We start from the raw sequence: 21,557 nt of genomic DNA on the forward strand, positions 1-21,557 counted from the left end.
ACAGAGACACGTCTAGGTATCTGCCTCATTTTCGTTACTGGTTAAATATCAGACACTGATCGGGCCCAGTGACTGCACCAAAGTAATCACAACAGCTAACGTTTCCAGATCCCTCGCCTGGTGCTTTTTCATCGAGGATCTCCCTAACCCCTCGCAACAATTCCATGAGGGGACGCAATAATTACCGCTTTTCACACGCGAGAAAACGGAGTCCGGAGATGTCAGGGCAGTTGCCCCTCTGGGCAGGCTCTTGTCTGGTGGCGATCGCGGGCAGTAGGGTTCCACCCTCGCACCTGCCGGTGGGTAGAAATAGGCCTCTTCCCTGTCTTTCCGGCAAAAGCCCTCTGATTGGATAGAATTTGGACACGTGCCTGTTGCTGAACCAATCATTGTGGTTGACGGCTGGAAGATGCTGATTGGCCGCCTCTGGGGTAAGAGGCGTGAAGAAGGGGGTTATTTCCCAGAGAAAACCAGGGCCTGGAGCCAGAGGAGGGGATGCCGCTCTCTGTGGCCCAGCAAGCTGTGCTAGGGAGCACCTGCCGTTGTTTTCCCTCCGACGCAGCTCACGGCTGCTGCCTCACTCAGCCAGGTCTGTGTGTTTATTTATTATTTTAAAACGTTTATTATTTTGAGACAGAGAGAGACAGAGCAAGAACAGGGGAGGGGCAGAGAGAGAGGAGACACAGACTCCGAAACAGGCTCCAGGCTCTGAGCTGTCGGCACAGAGCCCTACGCGGGGCTCGAACTCACGGACTGTGAGATCATGAACCTGAGCCGAAGTCTGGCCGCTTAACCGACCGAGCACCCAGGCGCCCCAGGTCTGTGTGTTTTTGATGAACCAGGAAGTTGGTTCAATCTCCACCTGGGCCTTAAGCAATTCTCCCTCACTCTTTGTCCACACCAGTCTCCCTGGTTTGAAGCCAGAAGCGCCAACCTATTTCTGATGCTGTAAATAACCACCCCTGGGCGTTGAACCCGGGACCTGAAACTGTGCAGCCGGAACCTTAAAACTCCTTTCCTGGGCAAAAACGGGAAGGTGGGGATGGTCGGGGCTGGATTCAGATCGGGGCTGTGTATCAGGTACCTATTGCCACGATAATGCCACGTAACAAGGGAGCACCACGCCGGAGGCTTCTGTGACTCTGGGTTAGCTAGATGGGTGGTCTGCCGGGTGGGGCTCGAGCAGGTGTTTGTGGTCAGTGGCCGCCGACGAGGTGGCTTTCCTGGTCTGGGCTGGGTTGTCTTACTCATGTAGGGCCCCGGCTGGGACAGCTGGCTAACTTAGCGGTGCGTCTCATCCTCCATCAGGCGAGCCCTGCCTTTGCACGGAGATGGCAGGGGGACAAGAGAGCAGAAACCCACAAGGTGTCCGTTGTGTTGCTGTGCCATTGGCCTCAGCAGGTTGCAGAGGCCACGTCCGGAGCCGGTGCGGGAGGCAGCCATGCAAAGGTGTGAATACGGGACGGTGCGCTAAATTGGGTCACGTCGGGCTCTGGGCTGACAGCTCGGAGCCTGGAGCCTGCTTTGGATTCTGTGTCTCCCTCTCTCTCTGCCCCTCCCTCCCTCGTGCTCTCTGCAAAATAAACATCAAAAAAAAATAAAAATACGTTGGGTCATTAAATGCAATCAAGCTTCCATAAGCTCCCAATCTCTTCTAGTTTCCTGATGAGGGGGCCCCCAGGAAGCAAGCATTGTACCCAGCTATCTGAGAAATGGGACACCCTCAATCCCAGCCCCAGGGCCCTGGTCTTCATCGACACCCAAACTAGGACCACAAAGCCAGAGGGTCTGGCTGTATCCAGTCTCTCGGCCGTTCACAGTGGACGTTTCTTCCTGTTCTGGGAGCTGGGGGATGAACAGAAGGGCTCTCTCCTAGGGGAAACCGGGCCTGGAAGTCAATGGTTACGACGGGGGTCCTTAGCGGAGTTACAGGGGGTGCTGGAGTAGCACAGGGAGGGCCCCTGCCTCACGAATACTCAAGTCACCAAAGAACGACCGCTGTCTTTCCCCTCCCCTCCCCCGGGGACTGAGGCCAGGGCTCTCTGGGCCCTTCAGACCAGGCCCTGAGCCGTCCTTACCCTCGTTCCCCTGCCCTGGCCCTGCGTCCTCCAGACGTTCTTTTCCCTCATAACAACCACCGAGGCTGGTATTCTTATGAGACCCATTGCACAGTCGGAGACACTGAGGCTGGGGGAGGCGAAGAGGCTTGCTCAGTTCACACGACTCCAAAGAGGCAGGTTCGGACCTCTGGAGGCCTTTTCCACCCAGATCTTGCTGTCTCCTCAACTCCAGTCCCTGTTTCCTCCTTGTTCTATAACACGAGAAAGTCCTTCTCCAGGAGCCCAAGAGAGAAATGGAGAGATGGGTCTGGAAACACGGGTCTGAGAGAAGCCCGGCATATGTTTCTTTTAAGTGGACATTTCCCTCGGCTTCCTCACTCTGTCCCACGAGGACCCCGCCTCTCCTCCTCCCTGCCCCTGGGAGCCTCCCCACCCCCGTCACCCGCCCTGCCCTGAAAAACAGGAGGTCAGAGGGTGGGCGACCGGCCAGCAAGGTCAGCTAGAAACGGTTCTTTCTTTTCTGTCGGTGACGGCCCCGCACCCTGCTACATAAATCCTTTCTTTTATTTTTATTATTATTATAGCCCAGGGTCTAGCATGGGCCGTAAACGGATTTAAGAGGCTGCTAGAGTATAGGATTTAATATATTTGGCATCATTAAATAGTGGCATAGCAAACCCACTTGGAGAAGTCCGGACCCCTCCCCCGACAGCATCCCTGGTCCCCATCTCCTCTCGCCCACCCCCTGATCCCACAAAAGTCCTCCTGACAGAGGTCTCCTGTGAGGCATCCCTCACTGAAGGGAAGGGCAGTGGGGAGCGGGGCAGAGGCCAGAAGGCAGGGAGGGTGTCTGCAGCCCCAGTGGGGAGGGCATTGGGGACCAATTAGGGACACTTGGGGAGACAGGACAAAGCTTTCTAGATAAGCCTGGTTTTTATCAGCCTATAAAAAGACCACTTTCACTCTACTGGATCCTTCTCCAGGCTCCTGGGAACAGATAGAAGGGTGGACAAAAGGAAGGCCCAGAGGACAAGGGAGGGATGGGCCGGTGTGGGGGGTACTTGGAGCAGGGGGGGAGAAGAAGCATTTCGGGGCTTCAAGCCTCAGAAAAAAGCCAAGAATATGTTGCAGGCTTTATTCCACCTGTAAACTTACCACCCTTCAGACATCTATCCTTATTTGAAAATTTTTTTTAACGTTTATTCATTTTTTTGATAGAGACAGAGCGCGAGTGGGGGAGGGGCAGAGAGAGCGGGAGACACAGAATCCCAAGCAGGTTCCAGGCTCCCGAGCTGTCAGCCCAGAGCCCGACGCGGGGCTCGAACTCACAGATCGCGAGATCGTGACCTGAGCCGAAGTCGGACGCTCAACCGACTGAGCCCCCCAGGCGCCCCATCCTTATTTTCTGGCACGGAGCAGACAGTCCTGTGCCCTTCACTGATACCTTGTATATTTTCTGTCCATGCCTCCACATCTTTGACTCTGGGTCTGCTTAATACCTTCATATACTTTACTCAGCAAGTATTTATGTAGCATCGACTATGTGAATGGGATGGGCGCCGTGATCTCTGTCCTCAGCAGCTTAGAGTCTAAGGCGAAGACAGATAATGAACAGGCACATAACAAAAATGATAGGAGGCATAACCTTGAGCCAGCTGGGGGCAGAGGGAATAGTATGTGCAAAGGCCCTGAGGGAATAGTATGTGCAAAGGCCCTGCGGTGGAAACAAAGGTTGGTACAAATGAAGAACAAAGAAGAAGGGGGATGGAATGTGGAGGAAGAAAGGGGGCCAGGAGGTGAGGTGAGAGGGGCAGGCAGGGGTAGGCTCGTGCAAGGCCTTAAATATATGAGGAGTTGGTGTTTTATCCTCAGACTTTCTTTTAATGTTTATTTGTTTTTGAGAGAGAGAGCGAGAGCGTGCGTGTGCAAGTGGAGAGGGGCAGAGAGAAAGGGGGGGGGCGCGGACAGAGGATCTGAAGTGGGCTCCCCGCCGCCTGCTTCAAGACCTGCCCGTCCTTCCTCCTCCGGAACTGGTGACCGCAGCTTGGGTGGGGCTGTTGGATCAAGGGCTCCCTCCAGTGGAGCCTCCCCAGGCCTCGGAGAATGATCCATGGTGGTGCCCACCCAAGTATGTCTTCCGGCCGGGGGTGGGGGGCAGCCTCTGAGTGCTCCCGTTTTCGAGACCGAGAACGACCGCAGTAGAGGAGACGCGAGGGTCCAGGCTGCCGGGGGGTGGGGGAGTGGAAGCGGGGGTGGGCTGTGGACGTGGGGACCGGGTGCGAATCCTGGGCGAGCGGAGGTAAAATGCGTCTGTGGGTGAGAGTGGGCGCGCCCCAGCCCCGCGTGCTGGAGTGTGTGACTCAGGGGGGAAGGACTGCCATCGCGCTTGTGGCTTTCTGAGCGCGACCGTGGGCCCCGTTTGCCGTCGTACGTGCGGCTGAGTTCACGTCCGCGCAGGGGCAGACGTGCGCTCGCGGGGGGGGGGGGGGGGGTGACCAACCACGAGCGTGTGTGTGTGCGTGGCAACGAGCGGGAGACTGGGCCCGTGTGACGGAACAGGCGGTGTGTTGTGGTGTGTGTGTGTGTGCGCGCGTGTGAGATGGAACCGGTGAGGATGTGCACGTGAATGTGTGATGGCAGATATGACGAGGGCCATGTGTGCGACCGTCGCTGGCCCCAGGAGCGAGGCGGATGGCTCTGCCGGCGGTGATCGTGTGGGTGTGTGTGCTCGGGAGAGAACGGCCTTACCTGTACCCGCAGTAACTGGCCGTGCAAGGCCGTGTGTGTGTGTGTGTGTGTGTGTATGTGCGCGTGTGTGTGTTGTGAGTGACTCCCAAGTGGCCGGGCCTGGGACACCTTACGCGTGACCTCTTGAAGACTGCATACCCTGCCAGTGAGTGGCATCACTGAGGGGCCAGGCCACTGGGCTGGGGTGGGGGGGGAGCCGAATCCCCCCCGGGGAACCACGGAGCAGAAGTGGCTTTTAAGGCCAGAAAACCACGTTTAGGGCCGGAGGGGGTGGGGCCGTTAGAAGGCCTGCTCAGCAGCCCAGGTGAGCGCTGTGCTCCTGCCCCAGGCCCCCAGGCCCCCAGGCCCCCAGGCCCGGGAGGGTTTGGGCAAGCCACCCTGCCACCCTTCCAGTCCGCCCCGGTGTCCGCAGGGCTATGCCCGGTTCCCAGGAAACGCCTGTGGGATTTGCTTCCAAATATAGACTCTGGTGGCCCAGCCACCTTGTGGCCGGGCCCCTCTGGCCTCCTGGCTGAATGGCGGAACTTCAGCTGCCTTCCAGGGGGCCCAGGCCCGCGGGCCTCCACTTGGAGCTGTTGGTAAAAATAATGATCATAAAAGTGGTCAATAAAAATGGAGGGGAGCTGAACGTCGCCTGGGTTATGGGCCCAGGACACCACTTGACCCGTCGGGATGTTTGACACAACAGCAGAGAGGTGCACACGCTTTCCCCTCAAGTGACACACGGTCGTGCAGAGGGACTGGAGGGTGACGTCCTATTCAGTCACCCGGAGGGAGACACGTAGCCTGTGCCCCCAGGTGGACCCCCGAAACCTCCAGCTTTGCTCCAGGAGGTGGAGCCTGGGAAGGGGGTCGGGAATTCAGGAGGATCCGTCCTGGGTCCTGGCCGGTGCTCGGATTCAGGTGCTCTGGGGTCAGGCTCTCACTCCTGGGTCCCGGGCACTCACCAAGATGCACCAGGAGCCCGCAAATGGGGCCCCTGGGAAAGCTGTTGGTGGCGAGCACCTGGCCTCTGAGTGGTCTGGGACGAACGACCCAGTCTGTCTGCCGGCATCCTGGGGTGGGGGAGACAGGGGGGTCTGGAGAGGTGGCAATCTCCCAGACAGCCAATTGTGCAGGGGGGCGGGAAGACTCAGTCCCTGGACGGCCAAGGGGCTGGCAGGTGCCAGGTGGAGGAAACCGAAGAGTGACAGCTGGAGAGTGGGGACCCCTTGAGCCTCCCTCTGGGGCGCTCCTCTCAGGCTTTGGCTCTCCGAGTCCCCACCTTCTAGAGAAGTCCTTCCCTTCCTAACTTGGGGCAGCCAGTGCTGCACCAGGGGCTTGCCTGGGAGGAGTGGGCACAGGGGCAAGCAGGTGGCAAGAAGAAGAAGGAAAAGCGAAAGGCCACCTCTGGGGAGGCCTCAGGACTGACATCAGGTCTCGGGGTCTGGGATCTGGAGCCCCTGAAAGGGCTTGGGACCTTCCTGAGACCCGCCGGTGGGACCCCGGAGGTGCGGGACTCTGTGGACGCCCAGAGGTGCAGCGGGGAAGACGCATAGAGGGAAGGGAGGGCTGAGCGCCTGGGAGGGGAACCCAGGCACCTGCAGTCCCCGCGCCCTTGCCTTCGAGGGGCGCCCTTGGCCGCCCCGCACTCGCGGGCGCCGCTTCGTGTGCACTGGGGAAGCGACTGGGGTTCCCTTTCGGGCTCCAGCTGAAAGCACAGAGCCTAGACACTGGGAGGAGCTGAGTGCATTTCGGCAAAGGCTGTGTGACCCGAGCAAGCCTTCACCCTCTCTGAACCTAATTCTTCGGTTTCGTTTTTTTTTTTTTTAAACGGAGTCGTGCTCATCTCTTCCCCTCCCCACTCCCCCATATCCCGCGCACCCCTATTTCCCTCCAGTGGGTCCTGGCTTGAGGCTACGGGGCCACGGTCTGGGGACAGAAAAGGACGGAGAACAGAACGCTGAGGTTTAAGGAGGAGACTGTCCGCACCTCTACGTGCTCTCTCTTCCACCCTGCTCGGTTCCGGGAATCTGGGTCTGATGCCCACACAGACCCTCTTCTGCTCCCTCCGAGGGAGGGAGGACAGAGGGTGGAGACGTGCCGGAGATCAGAGCCATTACCCAAGGCTAAGCCTTCCGCAGCCGCCTTAGTTTGACTGAATGTGTTTTCAGATGCGTCAAAATGCTCCCACAACGTAACGGGCCTCCTCCCTTCCCCCTGTCTCGTAAGAGAGTTGCTCCCGGCTTCTGGAGTCACCACTGCCTGGGTTCAAATCCCACCAGAGGGACGCTGTGGCCAGACCCCCAGGAGTCACCTCCTCACTGAGCTTTTTAGAGATAATGTGTGAGTGAAACCACCTTACGACAGCTCCTGGCCTGCTGTAAACGTTAGCTACTGTCAACACCTCAAATGCTAGATTTTTGAGCCTCAAATACCCACATTTTTCTCATCGTGGCTACGGGACAGGGGCGGGGGGTGGGGGACTCGAGCAGGACTTTTCTGAAAATATTAACACAAGATGCTGGAGAGGAAAGAGAGGCAGCCGCCTGGGGCTCAGCCTGGAAAGGGGCGGATGGGGGCACTGACGAGCCAGCCAGGAACTTTGGGGGACATTAGATGCCCCCCCCCGTGGAAGCTGAGAGACAGGAGTTAAGTTTTGTCTTTCCTGACCAGCCTGGAGACGGGTGGCGTCCCCTGCAGAGAGCGAACCAAGAAGGGAGGACCCCAGAGGAGGAGTCACCGAGACCCAAACCCACGGCCCTAGGTCGCAGGCCACCCCCCCCCACAGGCCTGCAGTGCTTCTCCTTGAGGCCTTCTCTCTCCCTCTAGCTCCCTCCATGGCCTCCAAGCCGGTCAGTGCCCTGGATCTTTCTCGGCGGAGCTTGCTGCCTGAAAAATGGAGCCGGAAAAGTCGCCTGTATCGTGCACTGCCCACCCCCAGAAGAAAGATGGGTATTTCCCGCTGCAGGTTCAAGCAGAAAGCAATGCAGGCCAACGTGCTATTTTAATGTTGTTTATATTACACCCACAATGGAAAATGTTCCCTCTAAAAGGAGTATAATGTATTCTTTCTCTCAGTAAGGCCTTGCCCACACGAAAGCCACAAATTTCTAGTTCCTGACTTTCCTCCTTCCACTGAGACGTTAATCCAGGCAGGCGAAAGGGTGGCGTGCATGTATGCGGGGAGCCTCGAAAGCAGAGATCGGGGTGAATAGTATACGTGAAGAGACAGAGACTCAGCACTCCTGGTCCCTGACCCGGTCCCAGGCCGCTGGCTGAAAATCCGGGGTTGCGGGCTTGGGCGAAAGCATCCCTGTACGCACCCCTCGGAGGTCACGGTCGTCAACTCCAAGTGGGGGCTTTTGCTCCAGACCTGGGCCCACCCGCAGAGACGGCACTAAATCTCGATTTTCTCCTCCGTTTCCAAAAGGGGGTGGTTTTTCAATCCCTGCCGTGTTGAATCTGTGGAGGAGGCTCCGGAAAGCCAAGAGCCCCAGAGTGATGGGTGGGAGAAGAACCTCGAAGACCTCGGAACGTCCCGATGGTCCTGCGGGTGCCCCATTGTTGAGTGTTGGACGGGACTCCTGGGTCGCCATGGCGACCAGGAAGACAAGCCCACCCCCCCCCCAAACGGTCACCAGGAAGTTTTCTTTGCCACCAACCTCTCTCTGTTGCACCCCACGACAAGCCGTGGTCAGTTTCACCCCAGGGTTTTCCGGGTGTGATGGCACGGCAGCAGCTAGGCGTCTGGAGGCCCCTGCTTCCGGATCCTTCTGTCGAGGCTGCCCCCAAAGACCAGAAACCCAGCACCAGGAGGCCAGGGGGGACCGCTGCGGCGCTCAAGGCCCGGGGGCTGAAAGGGAAGAAAAATTAGAGGTCTTGACCAAGCAATCGTTTTGGTGACGGATCCTTCCAGTTTGGGGTCTGGCCCCCCCTTGTCACCCCGCACCCCCACACGCGTCCCTTCACCTCCTCAAGGTCATTACTAGAGTTTTCACTCGCAGCTCCCCGGCGGCGTGGCCGCTCTGTCCTTCACCCCCACCTCCCCTGCACCGGGTGCCGAGCTCCTCCCGGGGCTGGGGCCTGTGGCCGCTGCCCTGGCAAGTTTCTCGGCCAAAGAGAGAAGCAAGGCATGTGAGGTGTCGCCATGCAGATGATCAAACTGGCTGTTCCAGGGTCAGTAAAACAACGGTTTAGGTTCTCTTGACCCAGGTAGGTCCAAGTCTGAAAGCTGGGTCAGACCCCAGGGATTTCCAAAATCACTGGCCTAGCCCATTTTGGCTCTAAAGTCAATGTTGCCTGAATCATTGGCTTGACTAGGAGGTATCTAGCTGAACTTTCTTAAAGGGGTGTGTGTGTCGGGGGGGGGGTGTTAGGGTCCCAACTACTATCTCCTTTGTTTGCTTTGCGGCTCCGAGTTCTGCCTCTGCAGCCTAGACAGGAACCATGCCCCTTCCCCCTTAAAGAAAGCGCTTTATGAAACATCAGACTGAGTCCTCTCTGGCGTGGACGTCTTGCTCTGTGAGGCCCGGGCTGGCTGGAAGGAGGCCCACGGGCAGCCAGCACTGGAGTCGTGGTTTCGTCTCTGGTTTTGAATCCGGCCCTTTGAGCAAGCTTAACACGTGTGGATTTAATTTCCCTTTCTTTCTCGCTTTCTTTTCTCCCCCCCCCCCTTGTGAGGGAACAAGAAAAATAGTCTGCCTTGTCGACAGCACGACACCGTTCCCTTTGCCAAAGAAAATTTGTCTTTCCAGAGCCCTGGAGAGCAGCGGGTTCCCAAGTTTCCACAGCACCCTCCGGTTGAGGGAGGGGGGTATCCAGACAGGCTCCCCGCCAGACCTGGAGGTATTAGCCCGAGTCTCTATCTTACTGGGTCAGAGCCCTGGAATTTAGTATATATTTCCCCCATGGCTTTTGGGGCTGTGGGTACATGCTGACTGCACGGGGTGGGGTGGGGGGCTTTCTACAGGTTCTAGGCTGCAGGGACAGATGGAGTTCTCAGGCACAGTGCAGCCCATTGGGGTAAGAGGGGGTTCCAGGCCCCCCTCAGTTCGAGACTCACCCTTCTCCTCCACTGAAGACTGCTTAAATTGGAGGGGCCAGAACAAGATGCCCCTTTTACACCCCAATCACCTTCTCTGCTCCTTGGGAGCTTGCAAATCTCTAACATCGAGATCTCACCTTCTAGATCTCATTTTATTGCCCTGATGGGGTGGGGCGGGGGGCTTCATCCGCCAAATTTGGGGGAGGGGGGGGGGAATGTTTCCAAAGCACAGGGAAGAACAACCTGGATAAGAGCAGTGGCAGTAATAATTCTCGGTGAAAATATTGGAGGAGAATATGGGATATTAAAATAATGGCCATAGCCAGTATGCTCCCCAGATGCTTCCGGTCAGAGGGGAAGAAAGGCAGGAATGGGCTAAAACACGGGGAAGGGAGATACCGCGAGGTCCTGGAAAAAATACAGCAGAGCCAGATTTAACTAGGCGAGAGGGGAAATGACCCCCTGAGAAAACGAGGGAATTTCTCCCCTGTAGACCGACTGCCTTTTTTGCAAAATGAGTCGGCCCAACTTTGGTTTGTCGTTATCTGTCGTTGCTGGAATCCTTCCTCATTTTCCCAGCCTTTTCTGCTCTTCTCCCTCCTGTTTTGACTCCGGTAGAGACGAGACCCGAGTCAGGCAGGGATGCGTTGGAAAAAAAAAGCGGGAAAAGATGGTGTCTTCGTAAGCCAGGTCATTTTTTTTGAGAGGAAAGAGACGGTGGTCCGTCTTTCCTTCAGAAACACTCAACTTTCCTAAAACAGAGAGGCAGGAGCGAGAAAAGACCAACAGCGGTCTCCCCTTGTTGGTTTGGTTTCGGGCCTTTTTTTTTTTTTTTTTTAAGTGGAACCCTCTCCTCCTCTACCCACGGTGATATTAAAAACAGGGCCAGAAGTTTGCAAAATTGAGGAAAATGCATTTGGCGGGGTGGGCGCGGGGGGCGGTGGAGACCGTGCTGGGAGCAGGTCGAGGAAAGCGCGGATCCTCCCGAAGAGGGAAGGGAGGCTGCTTGGGGCGGCTGCTCTTTGGAACTTAACCGCCCAACGACCGGGGGAAAGAATGGAGATGCTCAAAACTGGGGGAGGTCTTTAGTGTATGCGGTCCGCGCTCCGGGCCTCCCCAGTGTCTGGGACAGCGGGTCCCGGAAGCCGCGGCTGCGGGATCCTTTGCGAGCGCGTCCGAGGGGCTGCGGGGACCCGCGCCGGGAACGCGGGGGGAAGGGAGCCACAAGGAAAGGAACTTTCGCCCAGCTCAGAGCTTCGCCTTCTCCTTCCAGCTCCGGCGGGGCCCAGGCCTCCGTTTCCGGCCCATCTAAGCCTGGAGATCAAATGGGAACCCATCCGCAGGCCTCGGGCGAAGGGTTTCGGCTTGCACTCTGGGCAACTGGGAGCAAACGCTTCGCCCCCAAGGGCCTCGGACTGGGGAAAAGATAATAGCTAGTAATCTGGGAAACGAAAGAGAATCTGGGGGAAGTCACTGCGGCCTGGCCCAGAGGAGAGACGCGGGTCCTGCTGGCTGGATACAGCAGAGTCTGCGGCCCGGCCGGCCCCGGGCGCCCGCGTCCAGCGCTGGAAACCACTGCCCCTTCTCCCCGCGGGCCTGACCTTAGCTCCCGGGGCCGCTCGGTCAGCTGCGTTCCTGACTTTTCGCTGCCGCTGCAGCCCCAGACGGACCGGACCTGGAGACAGGCCGCGCTTCGGAAAGCCAGGGGGGCTAGGGGCCAGCGAAACGCGGGATGGAACCCCCGAAGCTGGGGGCAAGGCCAGATCCCGACATCCGCTTCCCTCTGGGCCCCTTGGCGGGAGCTTACCCTTGCGGAAGGCCCGACGCTCGCTCGCTCGCTCCCGGGCAGGCCTAGCTCTTCCCTCGGCGCCGCCGGGGGCGTCTACGCAGTACGTTTCCCAACTGCACCCAGCGCGTTTCCAGCTGCGCGCGAAAGCTCGAGCGCATATCCTCCACGGGGCGCTTAGGCGTTATGCCCATTGAGGAGACCAAGAATAATGATAATCGTTATTCCAGAACAAGACAGAGCGCCTCACCCTTTGCAGGCCCGGTCGCTGTACTTTTTCTGTGCAGAAATCACCCCCTCTACCCCGACCCCTGCACCTACTCGCACCCCGCCCCCGCCGGGCCGCGCTGGGACGAGTTGCGTCCCCGGACCCGGCTAGAGGTGCTCCCGCAGAATGGACTTCTTTCTCAGTAAGATACATTGCGGACGACCCTCTTTCTTCCCTCCAACGCCCTGGTCTCATTTCCCCTGCGCGATAACCCGGTAATTACTTGTATGCAGGTCTGCGAGCAGGCACTGAGTTATCGCGTCCCAAACATAACCAGCTAGAGCGGCGCCTGGATATTCGTTTGCCGAGAGCTCCTCCTCGGAAAAAAAATAATTTTTAAATAATAAGAGGACTCTCGTGCCTCCTCCAAGGGACTTCGTTCCACCTCGGAACAATTTGATTTCTTCCCAATCGTGGGCTGAGATTGGCTCCCACCTCCCTTCGCCAAGAGCCCCCCTCCCCCTCCCTAAGAAAATCGATCTCGGTTCTATTTGTGCCTGATGTTCGCCACCCCCATTTCCCCCAGAGAGCGCTGGGTTTGTTTATTTCTTTATTTATTCCCGCGGCCCAGGCGTCTGGGACTTGTGGCTGCTCAGACCCGGGGCTGATAGGCGAAGACGGACAGAAATTAACCTCCCGCCGCTGCCCCCCAGTCGAGCGTGACAGCGCGCGCGGGCCGGTTGCGTGACTCGTGACGTCTCCAAGTCCTATAGGTGCAGCGGCTGGTGAGATAGTCCGTATCGCCTGGTTGCCTCTTTATTTTATTGGGGTATGCCTGGTAATAAATAGTAATATTTAATTTGTCGAAGACCACAAACCAGCCTCGAGCTGGGAGGTACCTAGTACTCTTGACAGACGCTGGAAGAAGGCTTGGCCTAAAAGGGGTTTCTTTTGGGGGTCCTTTGCAAAGTCTTCACCTGAACCCCCCCACTCCCCAGCAAGGCGCCACTGCTGGCTTCTGCGCTGGAAAGAAGAGGTGGGATTTTTGGAGGTGAGTGTCCCCTTGGACAGCTATGGGGGGGGGTAGGTTTCTCTCAGCACCTGACCTGCCTCCGGCCCCCTGCCTTCCCGCCCCAACTCAGCCCTGCTGAACCCCCCTCCCAGAGATGCTGTTTTTCACCGTGGAAATGAGAATGCACTCTTTGCATTTTGCCTTGGAGTGTCACCTGGCAAGAACAGATTCCCTTTGGAGGTTTCAAAATCCCAGTTTCTCTTGGTGGCCAGCACAAACTGCTCTCCACCGACTAAGTGAGTCTGGCTAGGCAGTTACTTGGGGGAGTTCAGATTTGCCCTCCCGGGAGGGGCCTCCGGATTATTTATGGGAAATTCTTTTATCCGCAAATCTCTGAGAATTTAAAGGGATTGGAGAGGTCTTTCTAGATTTCCCCTTCCTTTTGCCAGAGATGCGGAGATTTAGGCTCATCCTGAAACCACGTTTGTTTTCCATCTTTGGCCAGGGGTCCCCTCCTTAGCAAGCCCAAAGTCCTCTGAGCTGACATTTTGGAAGGGTGAGGGTGTGTTTATAAATAAATAAACCGCCTTGGTGAAAGGTTGTTTGCAAACAAACCTGGAAGGCGGAGTGAGAACCGTAGCAAATGCTGGGCTTGGTCCTTCTCCCCCCCCCCCCCCACCCAACCCCTTGTAGCCCCACTTTTAGGGATGGACAGTCCACTTTGTAATCTGGCAACGATGTGTTACACCCAGATGGCCGCTGATCTCTCCAGGGCATTTCTCCCCTCTCGGTGCCTCTCCCCAGACCTTGGCCTGCAGGCCCAAGTCTCGAACCAGAGCCCCAGAAAAGAATAAGGCGAGGGGGTACAGGAGACGAGGGTGGGAAACTAAGGGAACCCTGACATTTATTCGGAGCCTCAATGGTTGGTGCTCCAGACTGGGTCTGCTCAGGCTAAGACCTGCTCGCTGTGTTTACGCTTCTATTGACCTCTTCAACCCTCAAAATAATACATTTCAGAGACGGGGAGGGCAGGGAGAGGGGCCCGGTGGAGATGAAAACCCCAGCCAGTCTCCAATGACTGTTTGATTATTTTAATAAAACTGGGTACTGCCGCGTACATCTCCAGCCCGGGAGGTCTGGTGGCCCCGGGGGTGGGAGCCCCAGGCAATTTCTTGGCATCTTTGATCTCAGTCCCCATCCCCAATGCACCTTCACCCTGCCTTCACCCTGGAGTCGCTGAGAGCCCGGGTGGTGAGTGGGGAGGGGGAGAGATGTCAGGGCGGCCGTCGGCGGCCAGCCGGGCCAGGCGGGGTCACGCAGCTCTGTCTTGAGGTCAGCGTTGGAGGGAGAACGCGGGCCAGGCTTCAGAGGAGGCGCAAGGCGTGTGTGTGTGTGTGTGTGTGTGTGTGTGTGTGTGCAGCGTAGCGTTCAGACTCCGTTCTCTGCACAGCCGTGTCACCGAGATTACTTCCCGGGCAGAAGCCGACCGGGTTTGCGATGATTTGTGCAGGATTTTTTTGCAGCCACCGAGCCGAGCTCAGAGAAGCAGAGATGGATGGAGGTTGGGAAGGGGGTGGAGAGGAGGGGTGATCTCGAGGTCTGGGTTTGAGACTAGTGCTGTGATTTGAGTGTTCGGGAAATCTAGTGGAAAAGGTGGTTGGGGGAGGGAGTGGAAGAGAGAGGGAGGGAGGGAGGGAGAGAGAGAGAGGGTGGGGGGGCGGGAAAGAGGCAGAGGCAGACTGCATGCAATGGGAGCTAGTTGGATAGGCAATTTCAGTACTTTGTAAGCATCAAGGCAGCCCAACGTCACTGAGCTCAGCTGAGTCGGCTTGTATTTCTGAGAGAGAGAGAGAGAGAGAGGGAGAGAGGCCCTTTTTCTTTGGATTCCAGAACTTTAACCCTGAAAGCGGCGCTCAGAAAGGACCTTGGCCATTCCCAACTTCCCAGCTCCCTCCGGTCTCCCAACTCTCCCTCCCGAGAGGTGCAAGTGAGCAGGGGGCCCTGAGGTTCTTCCCTCGAGGGTGCTCCCGGAGGCTGCCGCTTGCGTTCCGTGGAGCCCTTCTGGCGCCGGACAACTTGGAAGTCTTTAGGGAGAGCGAGCGAGCGAGCGAGCGCAAAGCGGAGGAGGTGTGTGTTGGAGGTGGGCAGGCTCCAGCGGTGGCCGATCCTTTGTAGGCAGCGGTAGCCGCTAGTCTGGGCGAGCCGTCCCCGGCATAGACCCCCACCCCCCGCCCCCCACCCGGAGCCACCATGCCCGCGCCCCCGCCTCGCCGCCAGCTTCCCTGCTAGGAGCAAGAAGGGATGTGGTGAATGCACCGGCTTCACCGAGCGAGGTAACCGTCCCTGCAGATGGCCCGGGAGGCTCGGGAGGGAGCCCGCCGGCCGCGCGGGCTCCGGGAGGCGCGAAACGGCGGCGGGACTCCGGCCCCGCCCGGGACTGCGCCGAGCCCGGCGTTGCGGGGGATGTGGCGCGGCCCGGAGCTCCCCGGCGCGTGGAGCCAGGCGGGGAGGCGCGCGGCCCGGCGAGCGGCGGGGAGGTTTGCAGGACGCGCGGCCTGGTTCTGTCACAGCGCATCTAGCTTGCCTCCGCCAGCCCCGAGCTGCCGCCGACCGCGACCGGGGCGCGCGAGGGGACGGTCCCGGCGGCCCCCGGCGGAAGGCAGCGCACGTGGGCGACGCCAGCCCCGCGTTCTTTTGTTGCCAGCCGGCCGCGGGGCTCCCATCACGGCCTCGCCCAAGCCCCAAGGGTGTGGTGAGGGAAGCTGCTGGGGAGTCGGGCCTCGCGAGCCGTCCTCGTCGGCCCCACTCCGGGTCTCCCGGCCACCGCAGACCTGGGTGGGACCCAGCCTTTCCCTTCAGTGGCTGCGAAGCTTTGGGGGGGGCGCCATCCTTGGCGCCCCCTTCCCCGTGCAGCCCGGTGTGGGGGGGAGGAGATCCCTATTTGGAAACGTGGAGGAGACTGGAAAGCGATCAGAGCGGGGAGGCAGGCTCACCCGGGCTTGAACAGTTCTGCAGCTGTTCCTTTACGGGCTTGCAACCCCGGCCCCTTCTCCCCGTTGCGTCGGACCTCCGAGTTGGATCCAGCGTCTGCCGCCCAGGATTTGTCCGGGACCCATTTTGTCCTCCTCGGCCCGAGCTTGGGCCTGCATTTCCAGCGAGCCAGGCCCGGCTGAGGCTCGGAGAAACTCCCCTCGGCCTGGCCGCTCGTCAAAATGCCCGTCCGGGGCTGGAGAGCCGAGAAAGCCTGGAGATCGCGCAGCCCCGGCGGCCTGCAGAGCGCTGGCCTGCCGCGCCCAGCAGCGCGCCTCCCTCCCCACTGCTGCGCGGCTGCTCTCCTGCCTTTTCTGTTCGGCTACTTTTAATTTTTACCGTTGCTGAAGGTGGGGGGAAAGGGGAGGACTCTTACTGTTAAGGGACTTTTCATTTTAAGGCCTGTAACTGATAAAGGATGAACGCGAATTCTCCTTGGGGCTGGGTCTCTTGATCTGCGTATCTTTCCCCCTCTAGGTTCTTGGTTTTGCAAGAGGCGGGTTACTGTAGACGTTTTGCCTGCTGCAGGAGAATATGCCTCCTGTGACTTTTAATACACAGAGCCGTGATGTCCTTCTGTAAGTCTGACGGAGAAAAACGGTTCTCCAAAGGACACTAGGTTTTTGTTTTGTTTTTGGTTCGTGCCCAATGGCTTCCAAAAATACCCAGGCCTTATCTTTATTGGCCCTTCCAGAAGTCCAGACAAATTTGACGGGCAGCTGGCTTATCGTGGGGGAGCCTGCGCAGGGGAGATGCGAGCCTCGCCGCCTCCTCTCAGCCTGACCCGGGTCTTTTGCAAGAGGTTGTGCGTGGTCATAGAGTAATAACAACGATAATAATAACGGGACCTTCCACAGCTGAGAACGGAGGTGCTGGAAGCTGGACACTGGGGCCCAGCTGCGCCCTCCTGTCACTAGAATTGTACTTCCAACCTCTCTCTCTCTCTCTCTCTCTCTCTCTCTCTCTCTCTCTCTCTCTGTTTCCTGGCCTCAGAGCAGGACCCTGCTCGGGCACAGGGCGCCAGGCACACCATGGCCGACGCAGACGAGGGCTTTGGCCTGGCACACACTCCCCTGGAACCTGATTCGAAGGATCTACCCTGTGATTCCAAGCCCGAGAGCACGCTAGGGGCCCCCAACAAGTCTCCGTCATCCCCGCAGGCCGCCTTCACCCAGCAGGTAAGAAGACAGCTAGCCTAGAAGCCCTTTGCAAAAACCGAAGGCCCTCCTGTGGGGGAGGGGAGGAGGGTGGCTTGCCCGTTGCTCATAATTGTCCCCTTTTCCTTTTTATCTCCACTCATTCCACTTTCCTATGCCCTGCATCCCCCCCCCCCATTCCAGTATATTCCAATCCACTTTATTGTGACGATAATCTTTATGGCCAGAGGATTTTGCAAATACATTGAAGTTGTTATAGAGAAGCCTTCATTATCCGGCTATTTGGGGCCAGCTAACAATAGCCCAGATCATTCCTTTGCTGCCACACTAGGTATAGGCTCAGCCCTGAGCACCTCATTAAGGGCTGGGTCAGCGGCTGCTTCAGGCCGGCGTGAGCGATGGCTTGACCCTTCTTCAGATCTTCCTTAGCCTTCGCCTCCGCCCGCCTTCCCCGAGCCGCCGCCCAGACCCTCGAGTTGCACTGTTTGTCTTGGGCCGGGCTCTGGAGGGCTGGCTCGCTCTGGCCGGTGGAGGGGAGCGCCGGGCCGTGCCAAGAGGTTGCAGGGAGCCGCAGGCTCCCCTGGATGGAAGCTGGGCCCCAGTTAGAGGGGGAGAGGCCTCCTAGGCCGTGTGCTCTGTGCCCCGTTCCCCCCAGCACTCTGGGTGCTCAAGGAGGCCCCTGGAGCCCTCCCATAATTTTAAATAAGGTGTCAGTTGGTGCAAAACGGGGTGACTTGGTCCGAAGAGATATTTGCACGTAGCTAAAGCCCTTCTTTGGGATTTCCATGGATGTCCTTCCTGGCTACCTCATTGACTCTCCTTTTTCCCCTTCCCGGCTCAGGAAAATGCGTGAATAGTCGTAGAGCACAGTGGGTACACGGTTTGGGGGACTTCGATTTTCTTTCCGGAAAAGCAAATCTGCTTATTGAGAGAGTTGCGGATTATTGCAAAACGAAGGTTTCGTCTAGAAATTTTTCTGCGTCGCTTCAGTAAAATAACTTTGAGCTGCAGAGCGGAAACGTTAACCGGTTTCGGCTGCTCCCGTAATCAAAAAACAGCTCGAAGCGAACGGAGTTGGGTGTGAGAACCTAGGAGGTTTGTTAATAGAGGCATCAGAGGATTAACTTTGTGGACCGTGGGAACCTCTTATACGATCTACACGGTTTTAAGTTTACATTTTCTCTTACGGCCATATTTGCACCACCGCGAGACTCAACACGCGTATATGCACTATTTGCACCCCATGGGGGTGGCTACGTGAGAATGTTCTGAGTGGGCCTTTTGAGGTGGAGTGTTTTTGTTTTTGCTTTTGTCTTTTAGTTGCATCTTGGCTAAAAGGGTTTGCGATTGGCCCCAGTTTTTTTGTTATTTTTTTTGTTTTGGTTTTTTAAAGTCTGTTCTCATGGACACACTAGAGGACCCTGATGGTTGGGGACTTTTCTCTAGCCTTGTGTTGGTGGCGTTAGGAGACAACAGGGCATCGTGGGGAGGTACACGGAGCTTGTACAGGGATTCCTGGGCAGGGCTGCTGGTGCTCCAGGGCTGGCTGGGGGCAGTTCTCAGCCTCAGAGCCCAGAGGCTCCGGAGGGAAGGAGAAGTCTGTGTTTGGGGGGCAGCTGGGGGGAAGGGAAGGCCCACTGCTCCTGGGGCCGGTCCGTGTGACTTTTCTCTCCTCTCTCTAGGGCATGGAAGGGATCAAGGTGTTTCTCCACGAAAGAGAACTGTGGCTGAAATTTCACGAAGTCGGCACAGAAATGATCATAACCAAGGCCGGAAGGTGAGCTGGCCACCTCTGCTGGGGTGGGTGGGGTGCGGGGCGCCTGGGCAACTTGTGGGGGAGACAAAGGAGGAAAGGTTTCGGAGACGCGAGAGAGAGAGAGACGGGGGCAGAGAAAAGACTAGAGCAGAGCAGAGCAGAGCAGAGAGAGAGAGAACGAATGTGTTTTGTTTGACCCGATTTTGGATAAAGATGCTTGGAGAATTCCTCCATTGACCTGCATCGCTGGTGGAGGAAACGCCTGTTGGATTCACCTCCGAAGCAGGGCATTTCTCCCACCTCGTATAGGAGAAGAATCCAGAGCTTTGGAGGCCATACTAAGTGGACGGGTTGGTCGTGGGAGAAAGTGGGACGGGCAGGGAGAGAGAACGGGGAACCGGGGAGGTGCGGAGTCGGCACGGAGATGAGACCCGCTCTCAGCCTTGACTCCTGGCCCCCACCCTCCGTCCCACCCTCCCTGACCTTGGAGCGGCTCCAGAGTCCCACCCGATTGCCAAACTCCGAGTCGCTGAATGTATTCGCTACCTCTTTCATTGTTTATAGAAAGCGGGAGAAGCCTTTGAAACTGAACCGGGGCTCGGCCGGGCTCTATATATACAGACACCGATAAACACGGCAGTTTGGCCAAGACACTCACCCCAGAGTTCCTCTTAAAAGCTCGCAGGGTTTTTTGTTTTTTTTTTTTTTTTTTTTTTTTTTTTTTTTTTTTTTGCTAGAAATGCTAAACTTCTGGGGAAAGCTATTTGGAGGGTCATGCAACTCTGTATCCCAGGGGCGACTGTGTGTGCATGAGCCCGGGCCTGGGGACGTCCTCACCACAGGCCTCCCGGTGCCGCAGGGGCCCTCCGTGTCCCAAGGGCAGAAAGTCCGGAGTCCGCCCCGGACAGGCTCGAGAAGCCGGCCACCGAGTGTGTGAAGGGGGGGAGGGGGGAGCCGCCTCACCAGACGCCCCCGGTTCTCCAGCCCGAGCCTCCCGCAATAAACTGACAACAGTGACATTTATTATTATTTGAAATTAAACAACGTTTGCTCCCCCGCTCGGCCTGAGTGAACCAGGAGGCGCGTTCTGTTTACACTGAAGAACTGAGTTCTTCTTCCCAATCTGCTCTGGAAGGAAAGACACGGCCGGGCCCCCTCTCCCCCTCAGCCTGAGCTGAGGGGATTTAACTATAAAAGGCCTGGGAAGCCTCCCTCGAGCTTGCCTGCAGGCTCGGAGCTCAGGCAGATAAACACCACCAGGCTTCGGCTCCAAGGCCTCCCTTCACTCACCCCTTCCTGCCATCCCTGGGTGAGCCAGGATCCAGCAGCCCATCCTTCTGCCCCGGCCAGCCTCGAACCCGCCTTCTGGCTTTCTGGGGAGCGCTCCATCCCCCTCCGCGGGAGGGCTGGGAATCTGGAGCCCGCCCGTGCGCGCTGAGGGGAGCGGGGGTGCAGAGCCTTGCAGACCCCGAAGCACCCGCCTGCCCCTGAGCCCATCCTGGTTCAGGCCCCGGTGTCTCCAAAACCAAACCCGGATGGGTTTTGAGTTTCTTTGCCGAGGGCCGGAGGGCTTAGACTCTCCCAGGAAGGGCACCAGGTGCCTTGGAGAAGTTGGGGGGCGGGGGAGTGGTGGGATTGAGGAACAAATGTCGGCTGGAGGCTCGTGGCAAGGTCACCAGCTGAGCTCTACGCTGGGGGTGGAGGACCGAAGCCAGGACAGAAGGTACACGGGTGCCCACGGGTGTGCACCCACCTCGGTGCCCGCATGTGGGTGCATAGCGGCCAACGCACCTGCCTGCACGGAGGAGGCCAGCTTTTCGCCTAAGAAGTCTCCTTCTGCCCCTAGATTAAAAAGTAGGTCTCTGGCTCTGAAAAGAGCATGTACAAAGAGCAGAAATGGAGGCCCTGGTTCTCTCTAGAAGCCCTCGCCTCCAGGTTTCTATTTTCCTCCTGGTTACAAATAATCACCAGCCTCCAGCTCACCTCTGGGCCTTTCTCCTCCCCAGAACTCGCAGGGAAACCCGGAGTGGATTTTGGCAGGAGCGGAGCGGGGGTCACTTCTCTCCTGAGCGCTTCTCAAACTGTAGCTTCTTCCGTTAAAATGTGGGGACGCGCTCTTTAAAACGTTGGCATTAATTCTCTCTTTCTCTCTCTCTGTGTCTCTGTCTCTGACTTTCTGGGTCTCCCTCCTTTTCTCCCCTAGGCGGATGTTTCCCAGTTACAAAGTGAAGGTGACGGGCCTTAACCCCAAAACGAAATACATCCTCCTCATGGACATCGTTCCCGCGGATGACCACAGATACAAGTTCGCAGACAATAAATGGTAGGCACCGGCGTGGGCAGTTGCGGGGGAGCAGGGAGGAAAGTGGGGGGGGGGAAAAAAACCTCCTCCCCTCCCCTGCACCGAACGAAGCAACATCTTCTGAACTCCTGTGCCTTAGAGGCTCTTGCTGCTATCCCCACGCATCCTCCGGACCACCCCGAGAGGAAGAAACAGCAGCCCTTAGCCCCCATTTTATAGACAAGAAAACTGAGGCTCACGGGAGGTAAAGGGCTTGTTATCTGTTGCTGCAGCCGCGGGTTGTGGATTTTTCAAAAGGGTATTGTTTCCAAGCGCTGGAGGTATTTCTGGGGGCATAAAACCATTTACAGTTATTTTTTATGAGTTACCTGCTTTGAACATGCCTTTTTATGAAATTGCAAAGTCGGGCCGTGGTATTTGAGTCAAACAGGCAAGAGAGGAGAGGTCCATTCCTTGGGTGGATTGCTCCCCG

The 21,557-nt window shown here is 57.7% G+C and overlaps 1 protein-coding gene across 3 annotated transcripts in view; it reads left to right on the forward strand.

Annotated features, from left to right (window-relative positions):
- The first annotated feature begins 12,688 nt into the window (after positions 1-12,688).
- TBX5 (T-box transcription factor 5) overlaps positions 12,689-21,557 on the forward strand; it is a 47,964-nt gene continuing 39,095 nt past the window's right edge. Inside the window, exons 1-4 of one of the 3 annotated variants that reach the window (XM_030337027.2) lie at positions 12,689-12,879; positions 16,864-17,048; positions 18,710-18,804; positions 20,987-21,106. In XM_030337027.2, the coding sequence (XP_030192887.1) occupies positions 16,902-17,048; positions 18,710-18,804; positions 20,987-21,106 (362 nt within the window). In that variant the 5' untranslated portion in view covers positions 12,689-12,879; positions 16,864-16,901. Of the gene's footprint in view, positions 12,880-15,127; positions 15,174-16,232; positions 17,049-18,709; positions 18,805-20,986; positions 21,107-21,557 lie in introns of those variants that run through there. The other 2 variants (XM_030337026.1, XM_030337029.2) reach the window with 2 other exon arrangements.

This window comes from Lynx canadensis, chromosome D3, assembly GCF_007474595.2.
Source record: "Lynx canadensis isolate LIC74 chromosome D3, mLynCan4.pri.v2, whole genome shotgun sequence".
NCBI classification, from domain to species: Eukaryota; Metazoa; Chordata; class Mammalia; order Carnivora; family Felidae; genus Lynx; species Lynx canadensis.